This window comes from Canis aureus, chromosome 4 (assembly GCF_053574225.1).
Source record: "Canis aureus isolate CA01 chromosome 4, VMU_Caureus_v.1.0, whole genome shotgun sequence".
Taxonomy (NCBI): domain Eukaryota; kingdom Metazoa; phylum Chordata; class Mammalia; order Carnivora; family Canidae; genus Canis; species Canis aureus.
In genome coordinates, this window is record NC_135614.1 from 4749996 (window position 1) to 4773460 (window position 23465).

Consider the following 23465-nt stretch of genomic DNA (forward strand, 5'->3'; position numbering starts at 1 on the left):
ATACACTTTATATGAGGGAACTGGATGTCCATAAAGCTGTTTTTAAAAGTTCACGTGTTCTTCCTTCACTAGAAAAAAAAATCTAATTACTGAACAAAAAGATATGTTCTGGTTCCGTGAAATTATTTTTAGCCAGTAGAAGGCAAACCTTCAAAATGACCATCCTATACAAAGAAGGGAACCGATCCCAAACGTGCTCTCCTGCTCTAAGCTAGTCATTTCTTGCACATAAGTCCAGGCTTAAGAAAATATCCAATCCTTGTCAAATTTTCATTTCTGTCTTACCAAATCATAACCCATGGAAATCAAGCAGGCTCTGAAGTCCTCGTGATCCATCAGGCCATTCTTCCTCTGCCAACAGATGAACAGAGAAGCTGAGAATTAGGGGCAAAGTGACCAAGCGAAATGAGGAGAAGCCAGCAAGAGAAGAGCCATGGGGAGCCCCACCTGGGAGACGGTAGAGGTCACCCCTGACTTCTAAGGGGATGGAGCCAACACAGGGATGTTACAAAACAGTTTCTTAAAAAGGAAAAAGGAAACATGGGAGGATAACCACCAGGCAAAAATGAAAGGAGACTACACATCCCAGAAAGCAGCAGAAAAAAAGTCACCAAGGGCCACAAGAATGACCCAGGCAGGAACTAACTACTGCAACCTACTGATGACAGGTTCCAGAATGTTCTGAGAAATCATCACGCTCCCATGATGGTCCTCCTCTGTGAGACTCCTCCCAGAACAGCAGCATTCCTTGAACTCAGGTCCAGGGAGCCCACACCACTCTCGGGCTCAGGAGCCAGGAGGCAGTGGCCCCCCACACCTCACATGGCCTCACCCATGGATGCCCTGGGGGTCTGCGCAGAGCAGCATGCAGAAGGTTCACATGGGGGATCCCTGGGTGGCTCAGCGGTTTGGCGCTTGCCTTTGGGCCAGGGCATGATCCTGGAGACCCGGGATCAAGTCCCGCATCAGGCTCCCTGCATGGAGCCTGCTTCTCCCTCTGCCTGTGTCTCTGCCTCTCTCTCTCTCTCTGTGTCTCTCATGAATAAATAAAATCTTAAAGAAAAAGAAGAAGGTCCACGTGGGTGGCAGCTGTCACTATTGAGAAAAGGCCAGGTCAGGACAGTGACCCCGACCCTCCTGACACCGAGGTGTCCACACAAAGCCCCAGCTGTAATGGGAAGGACACATTGTGCTGGAGGTTTTCTTGAAGAGGCTGAGGGGACAGCTACGGTGCAAGCATCAGTACACATGTAAAGTAAAGATAAGTAAACACTTGTAAGGTTGTTTTCTGGTGTTCTCATTTGCCCATTTGTCAGTCCCAGAAGCTGACAGCAGGTTCTTCTTGAGATAAATGGAAACTTCACGTGTGTTCTCAGGCCTGCACCCAGCACTGTCACCACCCTGCTCCCTTGGTAATGCCCATCTCACCCACACTCCACTGCAAGGCCCCCCACCTCACGGAGGCCCCTACTGTGAGGCCCCCCACCTCACCCATACTCCACTGCACACTGACTTTCCCAGCTTCGCTTTTTCATGTTCTTCTGCCTCCTTGCCCCACAGCGACCTCCCCTCTGCCGTTCTCCCTGCTGGGGAGCCTCTCCCTGCTGTCCAGTCTGCCCTGCCACCAATCCCACCATGTGGTGACCCCCTGCAGGTTTCAGCCCTGCACCCTAATAACTGTATTGCCCACTGCCCAGGGCACGTCTTGGGCACCATGCTGCCTCTGGCTCTCAGCATCTCTTCTCTTGGGCTCTCAAGGCTTGCAATTTCCATGTCCTTTGTAAGTGTTCTCCCTCCTCTGCCCCTGATCCTGGGGTCACGTTCCCTTCCATTTCTGTCTCAATTAATCTCAGCTCTGTCCTCTTTCCTCACTCCCACCCCTCCTGTTCCTCCAAGATCTTCTGCTCACTTTCTCCCCTGCATACAACCCACCAGTCCACTCTCACCAAGGAGACCAAGCACATTTTCTGAGGCACAGCCACGATCATGGTATGCCGAGGCTCTAGAAGCTCCAGTAGGAACCACTCAGGACACATCCCTGGTGCCCCCTACAGTTCTTACCCTTACTATTTAATAAGATGAAACAAAATGGATCTGCATCCCTGATGCATCTCCCCATGACATTAAGTAAACTTCATTTCTCCCAAAACATATACTAACATAATAGTCACAGACTCTTTAACTTGGTAGGTTCTGCATGACCCTCCTTTGTCCTGCAAAAGATAATCTCATTGTCTTAGATTCAAATAAATATGCTCTTTCCTGTGGGTTGGCCCAAGTGAGAGAGACAGGTCCTCCAACAAGCCCAGGTGGGTTTGTGCAGGGACAGTGATCCATTATTTCCCTCCTCAGGGGCAGAATGACGAAGACTTCAGCGTATGGATCAGGTCAGTAGGAGAGCATGTTTCTGCATAATGATGTTGTGCTGACCTCTTGCTCACGTCTGGACCCATCTCTGTATCTGTCCCATCAGAGGTCTATAGCCTGAACTCTTAAACAGGTCTAACTCTGGCTGCGTGGCCCAAAGAACTTTTTTTCTTTTTTTTTTTTTGCAGGGAGGGGGAATAGCACAGGGAGAGAGAATCTCAAGCAGGCCCCATGCCCAGTGTAAGCTTGACAAGAAGCTCGATCTCAAGGCCCTGAGATCATGACCTGAGCCAAAATCAAGAGTCAGACGCTAAGTGACTGAGCCACCCAGGCAACCTCCCAGATGCATTTTGAGAACCATTTACTGATAAATGTAAACCAGACACAGCATCTTGTATGGAGCAGTGGAATATCCTTTCTTAGGGATCTTTAGTAAACAGTATGTGGCCTTAGAAGTTACTTTTAGCTGCATGATAAGCAACTGGGAAATTTTTTCTTTTTTCTTTTAATTTAAATTCAATTAAAACTGGGAATCTTTTTATAAAGAACTGGTCTTACTTAGTATGATTCAAATCAAAATCCCAGGTAGTATTTTAAAAGCAGCATGTTAGTTTTTATATGCCTTTACCATGAAAACAATCATCATTCTAGTGGTGTATTTTCCTTAGAACATGTCTTGAGTCAATTTCATTAATTACAAAACATGAAGTTTTATACGTCAAAACAGTTTTAGGACACCTGGGTGGCCTAGTGGTTGAGTGCCTGCCTTCGGCTCAGGTTGTGATCCCAAGGTCCTGGGATCGAGTCCCACATCGGGCTCCCTGCAGGATGCCTGCTTCTCCCTCTGTCTATGTCTCTGCCTTTCTCTCTGTGTCTCTTATGAATAAATAAACAAAATCTTTAAAAAAAAACCAAAAACACCAGTTTTATATGTCATGAGGTGCTTTACCTAGTTACTTAGGAAAACTCAGAGTTTTGTATCTAAGTCTTTAGAGAAGATCTAAGGCCAACAACCAGACTACATCAGGGACATGCTTTTCTTTCGAACAAATCTAGCTTTGCCTTCCATTACAAAGGCATCTGTCGGGAGATCTGCAGAAAGTGCACACAAACCTCCACTTCAAGCTGCCATGCGCAACATCAGAGCCTAGAGCTTCATTTTTGGTGGCTGTTTTCCTTTGGCATGAATCATCCTCTTTCCCTGGAATGTTTATAGGGCATTAAGACTTCAAACTAATAGCATGAATATCATTTCAAATGCATTTTTTCACATCCTGGTGTTGCCTATTGTACAAGTACAAGGAGACATACCCTGTCAAAGTGGTTGAAGGAGGCCCTAAACTCGTTCATCTGCTCCTGGGTGATGCCCTTGGCATCTCTCGTCAGGATCTGCGTCTCTACTTCGTTGATGGTTCTGGCGATGGTCGTCAGCAGCACCTCCCACCCAACACGGATGTGCTACCAAAGAAAAAGGACATGGTCAGCTCTGGGTCTTTCCAGCACATCAGTTTTGTCTTCCTCATCTTCCTAACTGGAGAGCTGACCCAGAGGGAGATGAGTAGGGCTTAACAAACTTTTATTATTTATGCTTTTTTCATTCTAATTTTTCACTCCTTTTAAGATTCTGTAGTGGGAAAGCACCCAGAAGTGAGAGCAGGGTTCTAATAGTGGCGACTGGCACTTTTAAGTAAAATGCACAATGAAGAGTAAATTTGTCACTAGCAATTGCTTTCCATTAACCAAGTAGCGGGATGGGCCCTGGATTATACCTGCTTGGGGCTAAAGTGGTTAAAATGTGAACCGTTAGTTACTCTCCAGACAGTGCAATGAATTCACTGTCCTGATGATGAGGATGATGATGATGGTGAAAACTACTACTTTCTAGCTCTTGGTAGAGTTCACAAAGCTTTTTCATGTATAGTGACAGTGAAGATGAAGATCCCTAACTTCTGCAGCATAGAGCCTCCCACAGGAGTAGGGACAAGTGTGGGGATACCCCCCCCCCCCGCCCCCCCGCGCAAGACAAGGTGAATGGTCACAGCAAGAAGCAACAGCCACCCCAATGTGTCTGGCCGCTGTACCTCCATGGTGTAATTGGTGTGCTTGTTGTCAAAGACCAGGGCCTCTTGGATGAGCTGATGGTCTCCCTCTAGCTTGTCGATGTTGTTCTTATAGTTGATGATGTTGTGTTCATACTGCTTCAGTTGATTCATCTGGTCCTCCAGGGCTCCTGTGATCTGGATGGAGCTCCGGGCAATCTCCTGATGGAGGCAAAGAGAGGGAAGAAAGCAGGTGAGTCAGCCTTCACAGCAACCGCGTGGAAGCCAGGATTCCTGATTCTGCCTCAGAGGCTATGCCAGTGTTAGGCAGCAGCCAGAGACACTTGATTTTCTCAGGTGAGGTGGGAAACAGCAGAACCATGGCATGAAAGCAGCTCTAGTTCCAGTTCATCTAGAGAAGGGGGTAGGGGGAGCGGGGGGGCAAAAATCAACCAAGATCCAAAACAGCAAAGCAAGAGAAGGGCAAGAGAAGAGTTATTTTAGCCTCCTTCTGCCAAAGAGGGAAGCCTCCCTGGCTCAGAGCTGCCCTGTTCTGGAGGAGGTGGGTGATGTTCTGCAGGAAAAAAGCTGCCAGACAGATTTAAGACCGCTGGAGGGTCAAAAGAATTTCTCATATTCTTATAGGTTCTCCCTTTAAGAAAAAAGGTAACATTTTATCACCAAAAAGAAGGCTGGGAGAAACACAAGAAAAGTGATATATATCTCTTGACTGTTCTTAGTGATAAAATGAACCCCGAAATCAGTGCCATTCCAAGATCATTTTTCCTTACATGTTCTAAAAATGTAAAGTATTTGTGACTCCTCACATGTTCTCCTGAAGGATGGATGGTTTAAAATCTAGGTCCTATAGAAGCTAAACACCAAGAAAGAACTCCGTCATCCTTTTAAATGACAAAATGAACGGATGGCAGCAAGAATAGCCTCAGCCCCCTTTGTAGTGGGCCCTGCATCCACTGATGCCACAGATTACATGAGCTTAGGGGCCCAAGGGGGTAAAGCTCAGCATGACATGAGGGCTCCTCACAGCACCAAGCAGGGCGACCAGGAGGTAAGTGGAAGAGGTTTCACTGTTAGGTCAATTTCGAGGGTTGCAAGAAGCTCTTTTGAAGGGCACCGCCCTACCTCCATCTTGTTCTGGATCCATGGCCCAATGGCATTGGCCTGTGCAGCAAACTGGCGCCGCAGACGCTCATTGGCATGCTGGCGGGCCAGCTCCTCCTGCAGGGACTGATCCCGGATGGGCACAAGCTGCTTCACCTGTCAGGGACCAAGGACAACAGGGATTAGAAGCCATCTTGCATCCAACAGAAGTACGAAAATATGTGCTCATAGTCCAAAGTGTAGTGGTGGGAAGAGAGGGAGGGTGAGGAGGAAGAAGAGGGGAGGAGCGTAAGGGGATATAGGAAGAGGAGGCAGAACGGGTGCCACTACTACAGGAACTAAGGAAGAGCTGGGTCTAGCCCTAGCAGCTCCCCATTAGGGATATCCATTAACTCTGTATGGCTGGCAGGGGGTGATGGGGGGAGAGTGGGGGCGTGGTTCAGGGGCCAGTCCAGAGCGCAGAGGATTTGTGAACTTGAATGAGAGAAAAGCTGATATCTTTATTTTCATGATCTCTAATTGAAAGTTAGCATTTCCTTCAATTATGAATGTGGGCAGCAAATCCACAGTCGTATTTAGCAGTACCGTGACTTGATCACAGTAGAAATCACAGACAGTCTCACATGACATTAGTTATTGCCTGCCTCTCAAAATAGCATGAATACTCATCCCAGCTTCAAAATGATCAGATCAGGGTGCCTGGGTGGCTCAGTGGTTGAGCGTCTGCCTTCGGCTCAGGGCATGATCCCAGGGTCCTGGGATCGAATCCCACATTAGGCTCCCTGCAGGGAACCTGCTTCTTCCTCTGCCTATGTCTGCCTCTCTGTGTGTGTCTGTCATGGATAAACAGATAAAATATTTTTTAAAAAAGATCAGATCTGCTGTTAGACCCTGGTTTTCAATGTGTCTGTGCAGAAGCCATCCATTACTGTACTGCAACTTTAAAAAAAATTTTTTTAATGACTGTATTTTAACATCATTTGTTTCCATTGCCACCTTAAATGTTTTTATGAATTTATAAATATGATTATCAGAAGGAATCCACAGGCTCCCCTAGACCGCCGGAGGGATCCAAGACACAAAAAAGTTAAGGACCCCCTGCTAGGTTCATGAGTTCAAGTCCTATGCAACGTGGGACTGCAGGAAAGTGATCATCATGCAAATCATTCACTCTAGTTTCTCAAGTATTTACCTCTTCCCTCAACCTTGGCTTTGGGAATGCCCACCTTGTCCCACATCCACTCCTCAGTCACCTACCTTGTCCCACTTGGCCCGGAGCTCATCCATGGTGACAGTACTATAGGGATTGCTGGAGCTGATTCTGATGTTGTAGCTCTGGATCACCTTCTCCACCTCGTTCTGAATGGCCATGATGGACTGCCGTTCACCATCAGCCTCCGGCAGCGTTGCCTTGAACTGCTCGTGGGCGGTGATCAGACTCTAACCCAGAGACAGAAGTGAGGAAAACTTTACTATTGTGTGAATTTTACAGGCTTCTCTATGCTCCCTTCTGCACATGTGTAAACGCATTTTATGATTACAGGAATCTCTGCAGGAAAACAAACTCTGGATGTTTTAGTAAAGCTATTCTATACACAAAAGAAGTCAAGTTCCTTGAAAATGAAAACAAGATACCATGACTAATTGATGGCTATTAATCCAAGGTCTTGAAAAAAAATAATTTTCTTTTTAAAAAAGTTCATGTTTGCTTTCATAATTTTTGATCCCCAGCTGCTGGGGATCAGTTTTACTTTCCATTGACAAACAGAACTTAGGTGCCCTTTATAATGACCAGTCTTATCTTTGCAGTTCAACAAAAGAACCTAACACTTGCTGCCTTTCTACTTAAAGACCACCAAGAAATATATCCCTACTTCCCAAAAAGAAAAGGCCACAAAAATCAGCTCTTTCCCTGAGGGCTTTAAAAACCTCCATTAATCAAATCTATCCTTTGGCCCTAATGTATGCAGGTGCCACAGGGAGCCCTTGCAGTGCCAAGCTACAAAGAAACTACTTCATAGATCAGGTATGGCTTCCATGGTAAACTTAGAAGTCTCACTTATTTCAAAAATAAATGATTTTAGGTCGCTAACCTCTGCTTACGCATGCATGAAAAAAAAATGCAATGTTCAACAAAGTAATTTCTTTCCCCCTACACCCTTCTAGAATGTTCCTTGACAGGGATGTGGGTTCAAATTCCAATCTTTAGCATTCCTTTATACTTGGATTCTTTTTGATGACTTATCTATTTTACAGAGAGAATTAAAAAGTGTTTTCCCTTAATATTCCATTGTACATCAAATTCACCATACACTGGTCTCTCAATAGACTAGGTCTTGGCTCTTTAAGAGTAATTCTCCTCCCTAACGTGACTACTTAGAAAAGTCTTACTTACAACTTTGATGTTCCAGAAGAAATCAGAAGCAGAAAATTTTGGTTTGCAGGAGACAGATGGTGCTGCTTTTTGGTTTCTTATGCTTTATCATCCAGCAAAACTATACAGATCTTAATAAACAGTAATATGCATGTATTTGCAAAGTACTTAACTCAGCAGCCAATAAACTCATACCTTTCCATGAATACCTCCCAAGAGCATATATGTCTATGTTACTCAATGATTCCACAGTATTCTTTTAAAGAACAGGCCTTTTTAGATGTATTCACCATTGTCTGATGGATATTAATTTTTAAGTTGCAGCAAAGAGTAGTATACACATCTTTAAGCTAAAGGTCAAAGGGTAATTTGGGCTCTCTTGCTACATTTTTCTTAGTTCAAAAAAAGGAACAAAATGAAAGAATTCTAAGTTTTTAAAATCACAATTCATCTCTAGTGCAGTATAAGTACAGAGCTGAGGGGTTCACTTACCTGGATTTCCTCAATGCTGTGGACAATGAACATGTCTTGTAGGTCCTCCATGGCACCTTCCATCCAATTGTTGAAAGGAGCAGCTCTCTTGGCAAACTCCAAGTGGAGCTGATCGATGGTTTCTAGCAATTTCTCAGTTCTCTGGAGTTAAGTTAAATAGAAATGTTATCATAGATTAATAAAAAAAATTCTCTCTGAAGATGTCAACACACATTCCAGAACAATAAAGTTATTATCTGATGTTTTGTTAATCACAATGTGCTCATCACTAGTACGTATATACAAAAGATTAGCCAGTGTTCAGTGATTAGACTGAGCCCTGCAGTTCCCTGAAGAGGCTTCTTAATCTAAAAAGGATTTCAAGACATCCAGAGTAGCCTTGTTTTGAAAGGCTAGTACTCTGTTCCATGCTACTTTTTTTGAAAACTGAGAATCTGTAGGGGGGATAAAGTAACTCGCTCTCAGCTAAAAGCAGTACTGTGAAGGTCAGCTCTGATCCCCTAACCACCTAGGCAACAACACTCAACACACCTTCCTCATTTTTGAGAAAAAAGTGTGCAGAGAAGATGCACGCCATTCCAAAAGTCACCTGTGTTTCACCTAAGTGAAAACACAGGAACTACAGTTTAACATTCTCAAATCATCAGGATTTCACATAGAGATCCTCTCTGCCTTTCTGGGCATGTGGAAGCACCTAGCTTCCAGCCACAGACAACATTCTACTTGTTTCATGTGGCAGAGAGGCTGTGGGTAGACAGCAAAAGCATCCTCTTCATCTGTAAGTCTTCCATTCCTATTCATTTTATTCCTCCTGTTCTAAAATATTTGGGGAGGGGCAGGTCTCTGTTTCACGCTTGGTCCTCATTCTTTCAACCTTCCTTTCTTTAGGTGGATAGGTAACAGCCATTTGGTATCTAGAAAGCTTGATATCATGTATTTTAAATGTGAAAAGTCTCCAAACAATGGCCACTGCTTCCTTCCTTCACATTACATGAATCTTCCATGGTAAGAGGCAACAGGGCACAGCTAAATATCAGCCACTTTCGGCTGTTTATCCAAGCCGTATATACTTAAATAAGGCCACGCCCATCCTGTATCTGTTTCATATCCCTTTTTCCTTCAACGTTTGCTGCCATTTTGCCTTTGCCTGCTACACAGGAAAGTTCCCCTTGAGTCCTTAAGTCACAGCTAAATATACTCTTGATAGAAAGCCCTTTGGAAACTCACTAGAATCACTACCTGATACAGAATGACTTTATACCATAATCATATTAGCTCTGGATGTCTTTTTTTTTTTAATTCAAAAGCATGCTTCCCTGAAAAAAAATAAAAAGCATGCTTCATTGGAAAAAAAAAAGTATGCTACATTGCTCTGTAGATAAATGATGGTACAAAGCTACCAACTTTGCATTTCCCACTTTCTCCAATTTTTCATATTCTCCTTTCGCAAGACAACCTGTTTTGTTTCACCCACATTGTGCCACAGGGAAAATTAGTAACAGGGACTTAATTAGAGAGCCTCTGTTAAAAGATTTCATGCCAATAGGTGGCTGACAGGATGTCATGTCACCAGGCTTCACCTCCAGGGCCTCTCTCCTCTTCTGAGTAAGCGTTCCCAATCTGTCCCACTGGTCACAGATCTTCTGGCACCGATCGTTGACATTCACAGCATCGTGATAGTCCAGTTCACTGGGAGAAGTGAGAATAAAGATTAACTTACCCTGATGTTATGAGGTAAATGGACACAGGCTCAAAAAAATTTTTTTAAAGAGATCTGATAGAAAAATGGCAGGGTATTTCAGAGTTTTGTTCATTGTCACAATTGCAAACATGATCGTTACTCTTTGACAGATTATAGAAAGAATCAGTAAACCTGGCTGGTCAGTTTTCTAGACAGAAGTGTTGCCCTCTCAGTGCCCCAAGCTAACTTCATTCTGGCCAGGCTCCAGAGTATTATTTTTAAGTGGCAGTGTACCTATAAATGAAGCCAACCATCTGACCTGGATGACAGTCCTGTGGGGCCGCCTGAAGCCACAGTGATGGGAACATCAAAGTGAGTCCAGGGGCGGGGGGTGGGGAGGGAGAGGTGGCAGGTATCAGCTTGTACACCACTGTGTCCTTGGCTCCCCTCAAAGGGCACTGGGCTTGGTGGGGGGGGTGGGGGGGATGCAGGGAGCACCATGTCCAGAAGGGGCGCTGTGACCTTATCTAGCACTGCAGGGACCTCGAAAAACTAGCAGAACTGAGTCCTTCCTCTTCTAGATGGAAGTTCTGACTTGTGTGATGCCACCAGTATGATGGCAAGAACCAAATGATTTCTTACTCGGTAACTCCTTTTCTCCACCAGCCCCGTCTCTGCATCCTGATGGGATCTTTGTAATGTAAAGTGATATGAACTTAGCATTAAAACAAATCCCCAACTAGGGACGCCTGGGTGGCTCAGTGGTTGAGCATCTACCTTTGGCTCAGGTCATGATCCCGGGGTCCTGGGATCGAGTCCCACATCGGGTTCCCTACAAGGAGCCTGTTTTTCCCTCTTCCTGTGTCTCTGCCCCTCTCTTTCTCTCTCATGAATGAATGAATGAATGAATAAATAAATAAATAAATAAATAAATAAATAAATAAATAAATAATTTTTTTTTAAATTCCCAACTAGAAGGTTAACCTGGTATCTCTGGGGATAAAAAGTTAAGATGAAAGCCAGACTCACAAATGTTTAAAGATACCTTTCAGAGAGACTTCTTCACAAACAGTCTGAGATAAGATAACTCACCTCCCCATCCTACCAAATCCATTTCCCTGAGGCTTAAGCTTATTTATTTCTTCTTTGAAGAAATTAAGGCAATGGTTACTCACCACATGCTTTGCTTTTCCTCTTAAATAATATTAACTTGTCAGTACTGAATGTTATTGCTTCTGCTACTGAATAAATGCTTTGTGGTTGTGAGCTGCGGGTTCTTGAAGTGGGGAGAGCTTGCCCAGCTTACGAGCAGCTTTCTATATGTAGAGCAGCTTTCTATGTACACATAACCCCTCACTCGTCTGAGACAGACTTAGCTTCTTGTGCTCCCTGCTACAACCCCCCGAACCAAAACATACCAGCCATTTGCAGTCTTGAATTCCAAGAGAAATGGCTATGGCTCTTCAAAATGCAAATATTATGGAGAATAAAGACTTCAAGAATAAAAACAAAAACCTGGGATCCTTCTATGGATCTATGCTGGAGACATCAATGCTCACTCCCCCATCATTACCTTTAGAGGTATATCCGTTTCTTGTTTTCCTAACTCATACCAAGTCATCCAAAGAGTTCTACAAATACCTGCTCTGAAGGGCTTGTGTAACTGTGCATACTGGTTTTTCTGCACTTTGAGAGCCGCATAAGCGCTTTGTTATTATTTTAGGAAAGATAAAAAGGACAAGGAAGGAATGCACTGAGATGAACACAGATTTACATTGTGCACATAGTGCCTCTTTGAACAGTGTGAAGAAACTAGCACCAGGGATGCCAGGAATAATAACAGAAAATCACTACTTAAATTTTATGAGCAACACGTAAAACCATTTCAAATTACTCATCAGAGCAGTTACAGAGCATTAAATAGCTACTAGAATTTGTTTCATGCCTTATTTTAATTGTAATAGTTAACAAGCACTCACACACTCAAAGTTCAAGAAGTATGCTCTTGTAAAGACCACAAATACAGTGTACAAATTGGATTATGAAGATCACAAATAATTAAGAGTTTATTTACCAAGGCTAAAAAATAATGGGATCCTCTAAAAAAGAGTCCATATCTGTTAATTCACAAGTTTGCTCTGGTCATAAGTGAGCAATATGGAAGTTTTAAAATCAAACATAGTAAAGGAAATATTTGTTATAGGTCTTTAAAAATTATCTTGTGACAGTCATCCCTATGGGATTTTAGGCTCTGAAACTTATGCAGATATGTCTGTGATTATAGTGACGAGGAAGGGAACAGGGAATGAAATCTACTTATCATAAGGGGGCAAGGGTCTTTTAAAAAGGCTACGAAAGACTGCAGATGGGGGGAGGTTGCCTGGGTGGCTCAGTGGTTGAGCATCTGCCTTTGGCCTGGGTTGTGATCCCAGGGTCCTGGGATCGACTCCCACATCAGGCTCCCCACAGGGAGCCTGTTTTTCCCTCTGCCTATGTCTCTGTCTCTCTTTCTGTGTCTCTCATGAATAAATAAAATATTAAAAAAAAAAAAAAGAAAAGAAAAAAAAAGAAAAAAGAAAGACTGCAGGGAGGTGTCACCCTGGAGGGCAGCCACAGCCAGAGGCTGCATGACAAGTGGGACCCAAGAACTCCCACTTAGGCTTACATCAGCCTGAACTCAACCCTTGCTGGTCCCTCCCATAAAATAAAAAACAAGCAAATGAAATAGCACTTATTTGATGACAAAGAAAAAGTGGGGCCATGGTGTCTCCTCCTCTGAGGCAGGACAGGCATTTCTGCTTTGTCTTGGTGTGTGGATGCCCTGCAGCCCGGCGTGGGGGAGGCAGCCTTTCCAAGCTGTCCTCCACACTCATTCCTCACCCTCCTAGAAGCAGAGCTGCCCACAGTGGGGCCGGGGCTGCTGCTGGATGGGAGGGCACCGGGATTCTAGCACATCCAGAGAACCAAAGCTGAAGTCTGGTTAGTTGTTAAGAAACACAGAGGCTTCCAGCTTGGTTCTCCCTAGACTCAGAATGGGAAAGGGAAGGCAGGCCAGCCTTGCCCGGCCCTAGAAGTGCTCTGGGGAAACTTTCCATGGAATCCTTCCGTTGCACCCATGGACAGCCCAGGGGCCTGCCAGGCAGAGCTGCACAGCAGCACGTACTTGAGCTCCTGCGCGATGGCCGCTATCTGCTCCACCCGGTCCTGGTGTGCAGCCAGGTCACTCTCGAAGGCCTCGTGTTTCCGCAGCAGGGCCCGGACCTCGGTCAAAGAAGCCGACTCATAGTCCTTCTGCAGCAAGATCTGTTCTTTGCCTGCAAAGTTTACAGAAGGGGATATGACTCCTCTGAATTCACTCATCAGCTTCCTGGCACCTGCACCTGTAAAGTTCTTGGTGATTCCTACAGTTCCCAACAACCAAGAGAAGGGGGAAGACACAGTGGTGCTGTTGTGATCAGCCTCCAGGCTGTAACTGTGCTCCCATTTCCAGAATCCTTCTGGGTTCTAAAGCTCATGTCTACAAAGTGGAGGGAAGCATGCTGAGTCCAGGCTATGCCACAGATCTGTGTTCTTCATAATTCTGAGGAATCAGTTATCTGATTTTCCAGTGTGAGGCTCCATTTAGTGATGGTTAGTTCACAAGAATTACCTGGGAGAGTCAGACGAGACACCCGTACTCTACTGGCCTGCTCTCAAGGTCAACCTTGACCCCAAATCTTTTGGTTTGAAAGCTTGATTTTCTGTGGTTAAAAATAGCCTGTGGTTTCTTTCCTGCCAACACTACAAGTTCTGCACCTCCACCTCTTTCCCCATGAATATTTCTTAAATTTGCTGTAGTTATAAACGGACTCACATTTATTCCCTGGTTGATGACCTCTGAGAATTTAATTCTATAAAGCTAGAAATGGAAGGCAAATGTTCACATATCCAACAATGACAATGCAGCATTCACTATGCGCCAGCCACTGCTTTAAATACTTATATTGTGAACTCATTAAATCTTCACCAAAAGCCTATGCTGGAAGTATCATTTTGATACCACTCTGCAGAGGACACTGAGGCACTGAGAGATTTAGGAACTCATCCAAAGAGCACAGCTGGGAAGTGTCAGAGCTGAGACTCCAACCTGCCTGGCTCCAGGCCCATGCCTCTCACCTCCTTGCTGGGCAGTATCAACCATCAGACAACACTAAAGCAAAAGGCAACCAAAGGATGAACCTCTCTGACCTTTCTCAAAATAGATTATGTGAAGGGGAGAATGTTTTGTTCTGCTACCTCAACAAACAGCAGACAGAAAAAATAAGTAAGTAAAATTATATATGTGTGTGTGTGTGTGTGTGTGTGTGTATGAGAGAGAGAGAGAGAGATCATAGTATCATGGCTATAGAAAGAGAGATGTTTGCAAGGACTAAAAGAAGTAGATAAATTTAAGTGAAATAAGGAAGCTAAGACTTCAGAAAATGATCCCTTGAATTCCTCCTTCCAAGCAGATTTTCTAAATGGGAAATCATGTTGTCTTGCGGAATTGAATAAACATTCTAGCGGCAGAAGCTGGTATCTGGGCCAGGGCCATCTGATGGACAGGGAATAAACAGATACGTGTGGATCAAACAGAACAAAAGTGGGGGAAGACAGAAGGAGGCCAGGACTTATGTAAGTAAGTGTGGGAAGAAGGCATTTCGAGTGCCATTTTGTGAAAAAGTACATTATCTGCTTGACTAGAAAATCAGTCCTCCCACCCACCTCCTGAAGCTATTTAGCACTGGGATGGTAGAGCGGAGAGAGGTGGGGACACCTGGTCACAGGCCACCAGTGTTAGGGATGGGGTTTGTAGAGACAGCCCCACTCTGATTTTTCAGAAACCCAACCCCAGGCCAGTCCACTTGCCATAAGCCCACGTTTCATGAGTCGAAGCCTTCTGCCTAAACTTCTCCGCCAGGTGTTCCACACGCTCCAGCCTCCGAATCTCATTCAGCAGCCATTCCTCATAGCCCTTCTCGGCCTGCTCCAGCCTCTGCCAGGCACCAGCAATGTCCTAGGGGCATTTGAGGTCAAGCAAAGACAGGTTAGTAACCCTCCACCTGAGGGCTTCTCTATAAATTCCTTCTGCCCCAAGTTTGACAGGTTTTCTTCCGTGTTTTCTTCTCCTTGCTTCTCCCTCTCCCATCCCCAAATAACCACTCAAGACCGTTTGGGCTTTTCAAGGTCTTAATTATCACCAGGGCCTTTTAAAATTGATATGGTTGTTCTCATCAGCCAGTTATTACCTAAAACTTGTCCAGAGGTGGACAAAGGCTGACAGGGCTTTAATTTTCTGGCTAGAAAAATATGATGCCTCAAAGTGACTCAGTTCAAATCAACTGATGCTCAGTGACTGGGCTCAGCTGGCTGGCCAGCCAGCCATCAACAACCATTTCCTAGACATTGTGCAATGTGCCGGGTACTAGTGAGACTTTGATAGAAGAACAAAAGACACCTAGAAAGTTCCCTGTCCCTGAGCAGCTTGCATGATTGTCAGAGGACAAAGAATCAGTAAGTACAACTGACCCTTAAACAACATGGGGAGGTGGGGATAGGAGCACCAATATCCCACACATGTGAAAATCAGCATATAAACTTTGACTCCCCCAGATCTTAACTACTAACAGCCTACTGTTGGCCAGAGGCCTTACTCGTAATATAAACGGTTGATTAACATATATTTTGTACATCATATGTGTTATATACTGTATTCTCACACTAAAGAAAACTATTAAGAAAATCAAAAGGAAAATACATTTACAGTACTATTCTATATTTATTGAAAAAACCCATGTATAAATGGAACTGTACAGTTTAAACTTGTGTTGTTTGAGGATCGACTGTAAATTATACAGGGTCACTGCAATAGTGATGGGCTTGGAGGTAAAACAAAAGGGGGTCAGGTGATGCTGAGAGCCCAATGTGGGGGTTCCTTCAGGCAGGTCACTTGGAGAAGAGGCGTCCGAGGAGGTGGCATCTCATTCAAGACCTCAGTGACAGAAACACCCAGTTACATGAAGAGTTGGGAGAGAGCGCCAAGGCCTGAGCGGGGCTGGCCCTGTGTGCGGGGAGCAGCAGCGGAGACAGGCTGCATGGGAGTGGAGGACACAGAAGCAGAGGCCCATCAGCAGAGCAGGGAGGGAGTCAGATCATATGGGATCCTCCAGACCAGGTTAATAAATCTGGATCTTTGTCTAAATACTCTGTCACTAGAAGACTGAAGAGAAGGGGAGACACACTGTGGTTTCCATTTTGAAAGGAACCCAACTGCCACTGTGCAGAGAGTGAATTTTAGGGGCCAGTGATAGAGGCCCTAGGAGATGGAAAGAGAGGGGGAGAGGAGTGAGAGAGAGAGAGAGAGAAAGGCTCAGCAAACAATGACGGCAGTGTAGGTGGAGAGCAGGGCACAGATTCAAGGTATAATCTGGACACAGAGCCAATGGGACCACGGAGGAACTGCATGCATGAAGTGACAGGAAGAGTCCCAGATGACACCTGGGCTTGGGACGTCAGTAATGTAGGGGCAGCAATGCCATCAGCGAAGACAGAGCACACTGCAGAGGGGTTGGGGAACAGGTCAGGTGTGAAATGCTCTGAGATGTCCTCGCAGACACAGGAACCTAAAGTCAGGAGGAAGTCAGAGCTGGAGATGCACAGTCTGGGAGGTGCTGGCATTCAGGTGGTGAGGGGACTGGGGTGGGGGTGGCAGAGCTCTGAGCAGCAGGTGTAAGGACTCCGTGCCGGGGAGGAAAGCAGTGAGGGTGAGAGTGGAAGAAGGCTCAGGGAGGCGGCATGGGGAACCGGATCAAAGAGGCAAAGAATACAGAAATGAATGTGACAACCAGAATGTCACCAGGGAGGCCGCCAAGCTGAATGGGAGCCATCGCCAGAGGAGACAAACCGGGTGGCTGCAGGGTGAAGAGTAAAAGGAGTAAAGGAGCAGCAAGGAGCTGAGAAGGGCTCTGCCACAGGCAACTCCTTCTGGATGTCCTGCTGCGGAGGGTAGCCAAGGGCCAGGTCAGCACTACCAGAACACAATGTCTTAAGTCCCCGTATGCTGGGGCAAGGGACTCTGGCAGGGGAGCCAGCAGCATGCAGAGGGAGACCTATGTGGCGCCAGGCCCTGGAAAGGGACGGGGTCCTAGGCACAGGTTAGAGAAGGCATGTGACGTAGATGCCAGACACCAGGAGGCCCGGGGGCCGCGGTGGCAGGAGGACAAGGTGGGGGGGCACTTCGCAAGCATAATAAAGGCCGCTCTTAGAGGGTACCACACCGGGAGCAGTTAGAGATGGAGAACTGCATGCTGGTGGGGGAGAAACATCCTGAGAGAAGTAGTGACAGGGCCAAAATTCTATCCATTAGCTGAAAGGACTGGAGATGTTAGCCCAGCTTTCATGGCAGCCCACCAGGGCAGAGGCCTCGGAGCTGCAGGGGTGTGTGACACTCACTCACCGACACCATCTTGCCCTCGGAGGGCATGAAGGCAGGCCGGTTGCTGATCCGCAGCTTGGTCTGCAGTGTGTTGAAGTTGATCTCCAGCTGGCACTTCTCCTGCACCTTGGGCGGCTTGTGCTTGCGCCGGTAATCCCGGAAGTCCTCCAGCTTCTTCTGCATGGCCTGCATGGTCTTCTCGGGGGTCCGGTTCTCCAGCCAGGGGATTGTACGACGAATCCATTCCAACAGCTGCTCCCAAAACATAAAAATACTGCTGGAGACACCAGCAAACTGCCCCCCACCCCCAGTTAAAAAACAGGAGCACCTGACAATTGGAATGGATTCCACCTGAGGTTCCTAAAATTACAGACTATGAATATCATACCCTGGGTCGAGAGGAGAGGATAAAAAGGCATCTCTGTGCACATGCACTGTGGCATGAATGAAAACTCCAGTGTCTCCCCCCTCCCCCCGCCATGGCCACTGGTGATTGCCCCAACGGTACCACACACAGGTCAAAAACTGAAAGGCAACACAAGTCATGTTTCACAAAAATGTGACATTTACAGGAAACTCAGGGACTAGACATTAGCAGACAAAAATGCTGGATGGAGCTTTCAAATAAACAAAAACCTGACATGGGATGGAAAGTCAGCCAAGAATCGGGTTTAACTTCAAATGTAAGTATTTTGTAAATAAGCTCCAATCTAATGAACTTATTGATCAGAAAAATGTATTGTAAATCTGGGACTGACTCAATGCCAAGGTATATTTTAATCTATCACCTGGCTTCTGAGGAAATCCACACGATAAAAGTGAAAATGGTCGTGAATTCCTAAGGATGAAGTATATATACCCCTTCTCTCGAATTACGATCAAGTTGGAAAGCCACTAATAATTGACATTTACGATCACTCAGAAAACGATGGCAGGCAAGAATAAAAATTTGTTAAAATGGTGATATACTTTAAAAAAAGAGGGGGTGATGCCTGGCTGGCTCAATGGTTGAGTGTCCGCCTTTGGCTCAGGTTGTGATCCCAGGGTCCTGAGATGGAGTCCCACTTCGGGCTCCCCGCAAGGAGTCTGCTTCTCCCTCTGCGCATGTCTCTGCCTCTCTGTCTCTCATGAATAAATAAAATCTTTAAAAATATGGTGATATATCCACAGTCTAAGGGTTTGAAGAGGATAAAAGAAGGACCAGGGGGAAAAAAGGAAGGACAGAATTACTGAGGAGTGTCTGTCCTTTGGCCCCAGTCATGCCTCTACCCTGACGTTGGTCACCAGGGTTAAACAATGCTGTCAAATTGAGTTTTCCCACAGTAGCAGTATGAAAACATTTTAAACTTAGTATCATCATATTGGATTACTACTGACCATTACTTTGGAAGATTTACTTCAAGAATCCCGATGCTTTTCCCAGGACAGACCAAATATCGGCTAAATCAAGTCAGAGCAAAAACCATTTGGTCTCTGACATGTGTGTCACTGTAACTGAGTGAACCCAGAAATGGTGTGTGTGGCTGTGCACCTCACTCAGCCCATCACCTGCATGGGGGAAGCAATGTAACGGCAGTGACAAGACCACCTAGTTGCTATTTATGCAACTAAATCAGAACAAAAAGAAGAGCAATGTGGAAAGTGCTATCCTAACCCAGAATTGGGCTGAAGAGCTACAGAAGGCATCACGGACTCTTAGGTTCAAACACCTTGCATGGGTGAGAGGGGCTCTGTCCTCCTTACATTTCCCTCTAGATATTCACAGGCATACACAAGGCTGCGCCATGTCTCACAACAGGCTGGGCCAGTTCCTGTAATGCTCAATTGCTGCGTGGAGCAGGACTTCTGAGTGATGGAGGGCACGCTACTGGAGGTCAGTCACCAACAAGGCAAGAAAAAAACAAAAAGTAATGCGGGCTCATCTGGGGGCATCCAACCCTGGTGGTACAGAGCTGAGCTTGGAATCGTGCCCCACTCCTTAAAACACGCAAACTTTTTCTATGATCTGGGGTGGTTGGGAAGACCATCAGGATTACTTTTGTGCCAGTAAGCATGTTGCTATGAGAAGAGCAACCTCTGAGATCAAGTGCATTTTCCTACTCGTATTCTGTCTGAGATGAAAAATGCAGAGAAAGAAAACACTGACAGCCGGTGCTCCCCCTCCACGCCTCTCCCTCTGGGTGGGAATGGACAGGACTGCCGGGCACCCGCTCCCTTTACCTCACTCGCTAGCCTCTCATATTCTTCCATCAGCCTCTCATTCTCTTGATTCACAGCAAGAACCTTACATATCCTGTTAGCTGCTGTCTCGGCCTGTAAAACACAATAGGTAAACAGGACAGCTCTGTCGACAGGGAGGTGCATGCACAAAACGGAACGTGGTGAGGCAGGAGAGGTAATGAGCAGATGGTGTGCTGTCGATGGTGCAGAGTCAAGGTTAGGGTGGATTCAGACTGAGGATATGGCTCATGAGTCATTTCACACCTTTTTTACACAGACTTACACGGCAGGCTGAATGTACTGTGGGGAATAATGGGAAGATACCATTAGTCTAAAACACAAGCTTTGTAAAACATCAAGCAAGTTAGTGACAGAAATATATGGGTCCAGGAAGAGGAAATCCCCATCCCTGAATGTCCACCTGAGTACTCTACTGACCTCATGACTATAGGGCCAGAGCTCTCTATATAACTTTAGCCTTTGGAAATCAAAGCAAAAAAAGAACTGGGTCCTGAATAGATATTGTCATTGCACCGAGTTCACTACAGCCCTCTTGACCTAAAATGAATACACAGAACTTGCTAGATGGGATCCTTCCACAGAGCTAGACTTGCTCTAAGATTGGTGTGCCCTACACGAAAAGTCGTTGAGGTGTATGGAATTCTCAGTCGTCATTTCATGCAGGGGCACTGAGGCTGGGGGTAGCAAAGTGCCCCAAACCACGACCACGTGGTGAATCCAGAAGCCCAAGCCACCCCCTTCGGCCTCTAGCCTGTCCCAAAGCCTTGCCTCACAAGCCCCATTTGCAGTTGGCATCATTTGCTGCTGATTGTCATGGAGAAATCATAAACACGATACCTACTTGGTCCACTCTGGCCCATTCATTTTGTCCAAGGACACGTACGTGGAGGGGCAAGAGACAGGTGGATAAAGTAGAAAGCTGAGGGACATTCACCCACAACGTGTGTCTTAAGGAATGTGATTTTTTTTTTGAGGCTTTAACATTGTTATCCTTTCACTATTGCAGTTAAATTAGGACTCATCTTGAAAGTTGTTAGAACAAATCACTGAACAGAAAGCAGTTTCTTGGCAGAGGAAACAGGGGCACCAGGGAGGTGCTCATTTCTCCTCATCAGATTTCCCCGTCACTGCTCATGAATGTGGCACCATTTTCAAGGTGCTTGTGTTTTCCTAAAGTGCAAATGTTTCCCACCATTTACTAATGAAATAAAAACAATATCTTGGAAGGAAGGAAAGATTAAAAAACACCCAAACAAACAAACAAACACTTCAGGAACTATCTAAAATTAAAGCTGTTAAAAAACAAAAAGTATTCACGGTTTGGAACTTGCCATATTAGGTCATCACGAAACACTTAGAAAGATTCCAAGGTAAGATGTGAAGCGCACAAACACACACCCAGGTACGCGCACGCGCACGCACACACAACTAAAACCAATGCAGAAGAGCAGCACAGCAGCCCAAATCGACACGTGTTGAATACCTGCTCCGCGCCCGCAAACGCATGGTAGAAGCAGGAAACGTATGTCATGATAGCTCTTTCATCGGGTTTAGGAGTGTTCACAATGTCTGAAGGGAGGGAAAAAAATAACACAGAAACAAACACACACACAGATGAAGAGTAGAAACCAGGGTGAACAAAGGGAAGAACGGATTGGTTTACACGGATCCGTTTTCTGTGTGTTTCTTGGGCCCACAACCCTACGCCTCCAGAAGGCTCTCAAACTGACATTGTTTGTGAACAGAATGGCTTGAACCCACATGTTTTTCTCATACTCGCCAAGGGTCTTTTTCCTCCCCTACCCTGTGATGTGCTTCTATAAGTGCAGTCAAGAGGTTCATATGGGGACTGTGTGCTGCTCTCTCAGGGCTTGTGGTCACTTCCTAATGACTCATGAGGCCCATATCTGCTCATCTTTTGACCAGATCAGGTCATCTGCCACTGTTGCTCTAAGCAACATAGGTAGCCTAGCAGGATGCTGGGAATACGGGCATCTATCCGTGGCCCCATCTCTCCTGCCATTTCCCCACCCCCACCTTCATAACTATTGGCTTTCTGCTCCGTGAATGGTCCTGGCTCCCATGAGGACAAAATTCGCTGGAGAGGATGTGGCTTTTAACACCTTCTGTGAGTACTTACCTTGCCATTTACAAAACCACCAAGGGTTAATAAAACATCTAAAGAGAAGGATATACAGGGCTTGTACTTATTGTGACTCTTGCTACCATTTGTATTAGCTGCCAAAATAAGCAACAGGAAGAAACAAAGAACCATGTGAACACACATCCTTTTCTTCTTCCACCTTGGTGACACCACTCTTTGCTGAACTGCTTTTAAACTTTAAATTCATTTGGGTCACTGGATAAAATAAAGTTAAAAAGATAACCATGTAATTTCCTATGGGTGAAACCTGGTCATTGGGTTTTCAGAGAGTATGCCCAGAATGGATGTGGGGTTGTGTAACAGTATGGAATCTTCTGGAAAACAAACACGAACGGCATACTATCGCATGGACAGAAAGTAAGTTTCAAAGAAAACTAGACTAAAAAAGACAAATGACCTCCTCCTCAGAACCAGACAGGTCTCCTTATGCAGAGGAGACGGGAAAAAGAGAAAAACAATTGAAAAAAAAAAAAAAAAAGACACAGAAGGTGAAGGGTGAGTGGTGACTCTTTTTACATCCTCACCTTCTGTGCACCAGCAAAAGCATGATAATAACAGGAAACATAAGTCATTATGGCTCTCTCATCGGGTCTGGCAGTGTATACTAAATCTGTGTGGAGAAAAGAAGGTTAACTGCTCGGATGTTCTAGTACCCACGGGCTTCTGCCAAGTGCTGCCTCAGAGAAGTCAAAGCCGTGAGTCTCCTCCCCTCACCCGCCACACACTTATGTTGTTAAAACTTTGGCTCCAGTCAAAGAAATCATACCTACAAAGTCATTACTATCTGTATTTTTGAGAATTGCCCAAGAGAAGGCCATGGCTAGCACAGAAGAGCCCTAAATCTGCAAGAACGTTACATCCACAGCCAGAATCAGAGTTCTGGAAGCCCACAGAAGGCACGCAACAGCACATTCCCTGAGACTTCCTATCGCTGCACATATGGAGGGCCCAGGGGTCGACAAAGAGCCCTTCTGCGAGTCCACACAGAATGTATACACCCAGGAACCTAAGCCCAGTGCTCACCTTAAGGAAAGGTTTGTGGAGGAAAAAAGAGAAAACAACTTTCAGAACCTTTTAAAAGCATGACAGACAGTTACAATGAGGACAAGTTTCCCTGGTGTTTAGTATAGGTAGTAGCTCATGGGAGAGTGGCCCAGCTAGCCACTCGACAACCCCCACTTAAGGTCCAGGCCGCAACACCATGACAGGAAGTGAGGTCAACAGGAGCAGGTGGGAAGGCAAGGCTTTGCAGGAGGGATGAGAGTTCTGATAGGAGGCGCCAGCACAGGACATGGCTCCAGCAAGGACATGCTAATACAATGCTGTGGTGCTGACAAGGCCCCGTGGTACTGTAGTGAGGATACAAAGGGCCACATGCAGAGGGGACCATTCTAAACTCATGTTTAGAGAAGGAAAAATGCCAGTTGGTGAAACTTCTAGATCCCCAAAGAATGTCACAAGGTAGCTACAAAGCAAAAATTATGCTTCTAGGATGCCAAAGACTAAAATTGTCCCATCACAATGTGCCCCAT

The 23465-nt window shown here is 45.6% G+C and overlaps 1 protein-coding gene across 2 annotated transcripts in view; it reads right to left on the minus strand.

Moving 5' to 3' along the window:
- ACTN2 (actinin alpha 2) overlaps positions 1-23465 on the minus strand; it is a 66581-nt gene that overhangs the window by 2491 nt on the left and 40625 nt on the right. Inside the window, exons 8-19 of one of the 2 annotated variants that reach the window (XM_077894389.1) lie at positions 22458-22543; positions 19749-19841; positions 17550-17780; positions 14963-15110; positions 13239-13389; positions 9975-10083; positions 8395-8535; positions 6786-6968; positions 5550-5684; positions 4449-4628; positions 3679-3825; positions 286-351 (exon numbers count right to left, since the gene is read on the minus strand). In XM_077894389.1, coding sequence (XP_077750515.1) covers positions 286-351; positions 3679-3825; positions 4449-4628; positions 5550-5684; positions 6786-6968; positions 8395-8535; positions 9975-10083; positions 13239-13389; positions 14963-15110; positions 17550-17780; positions 19749-19841; positions 22458-22543 — 1670 coding nt within the window. Of the gene's footprint in view, positions 1-285; positions 352-3678; positions 3826-4448; positions 4629-5549; positions 5685-6785; positions 6969-8394; positions 8536-9974; positions 10084-13238; positions 13390-14962; positions 15111-17549; positions 17781-19748; positions 19842-21252; positions 21339-22457; positions 22544-23465 lie in introns of both variants that reach the window. The other variant, XM_077894388.1, reaches the window with a different exon arrangement.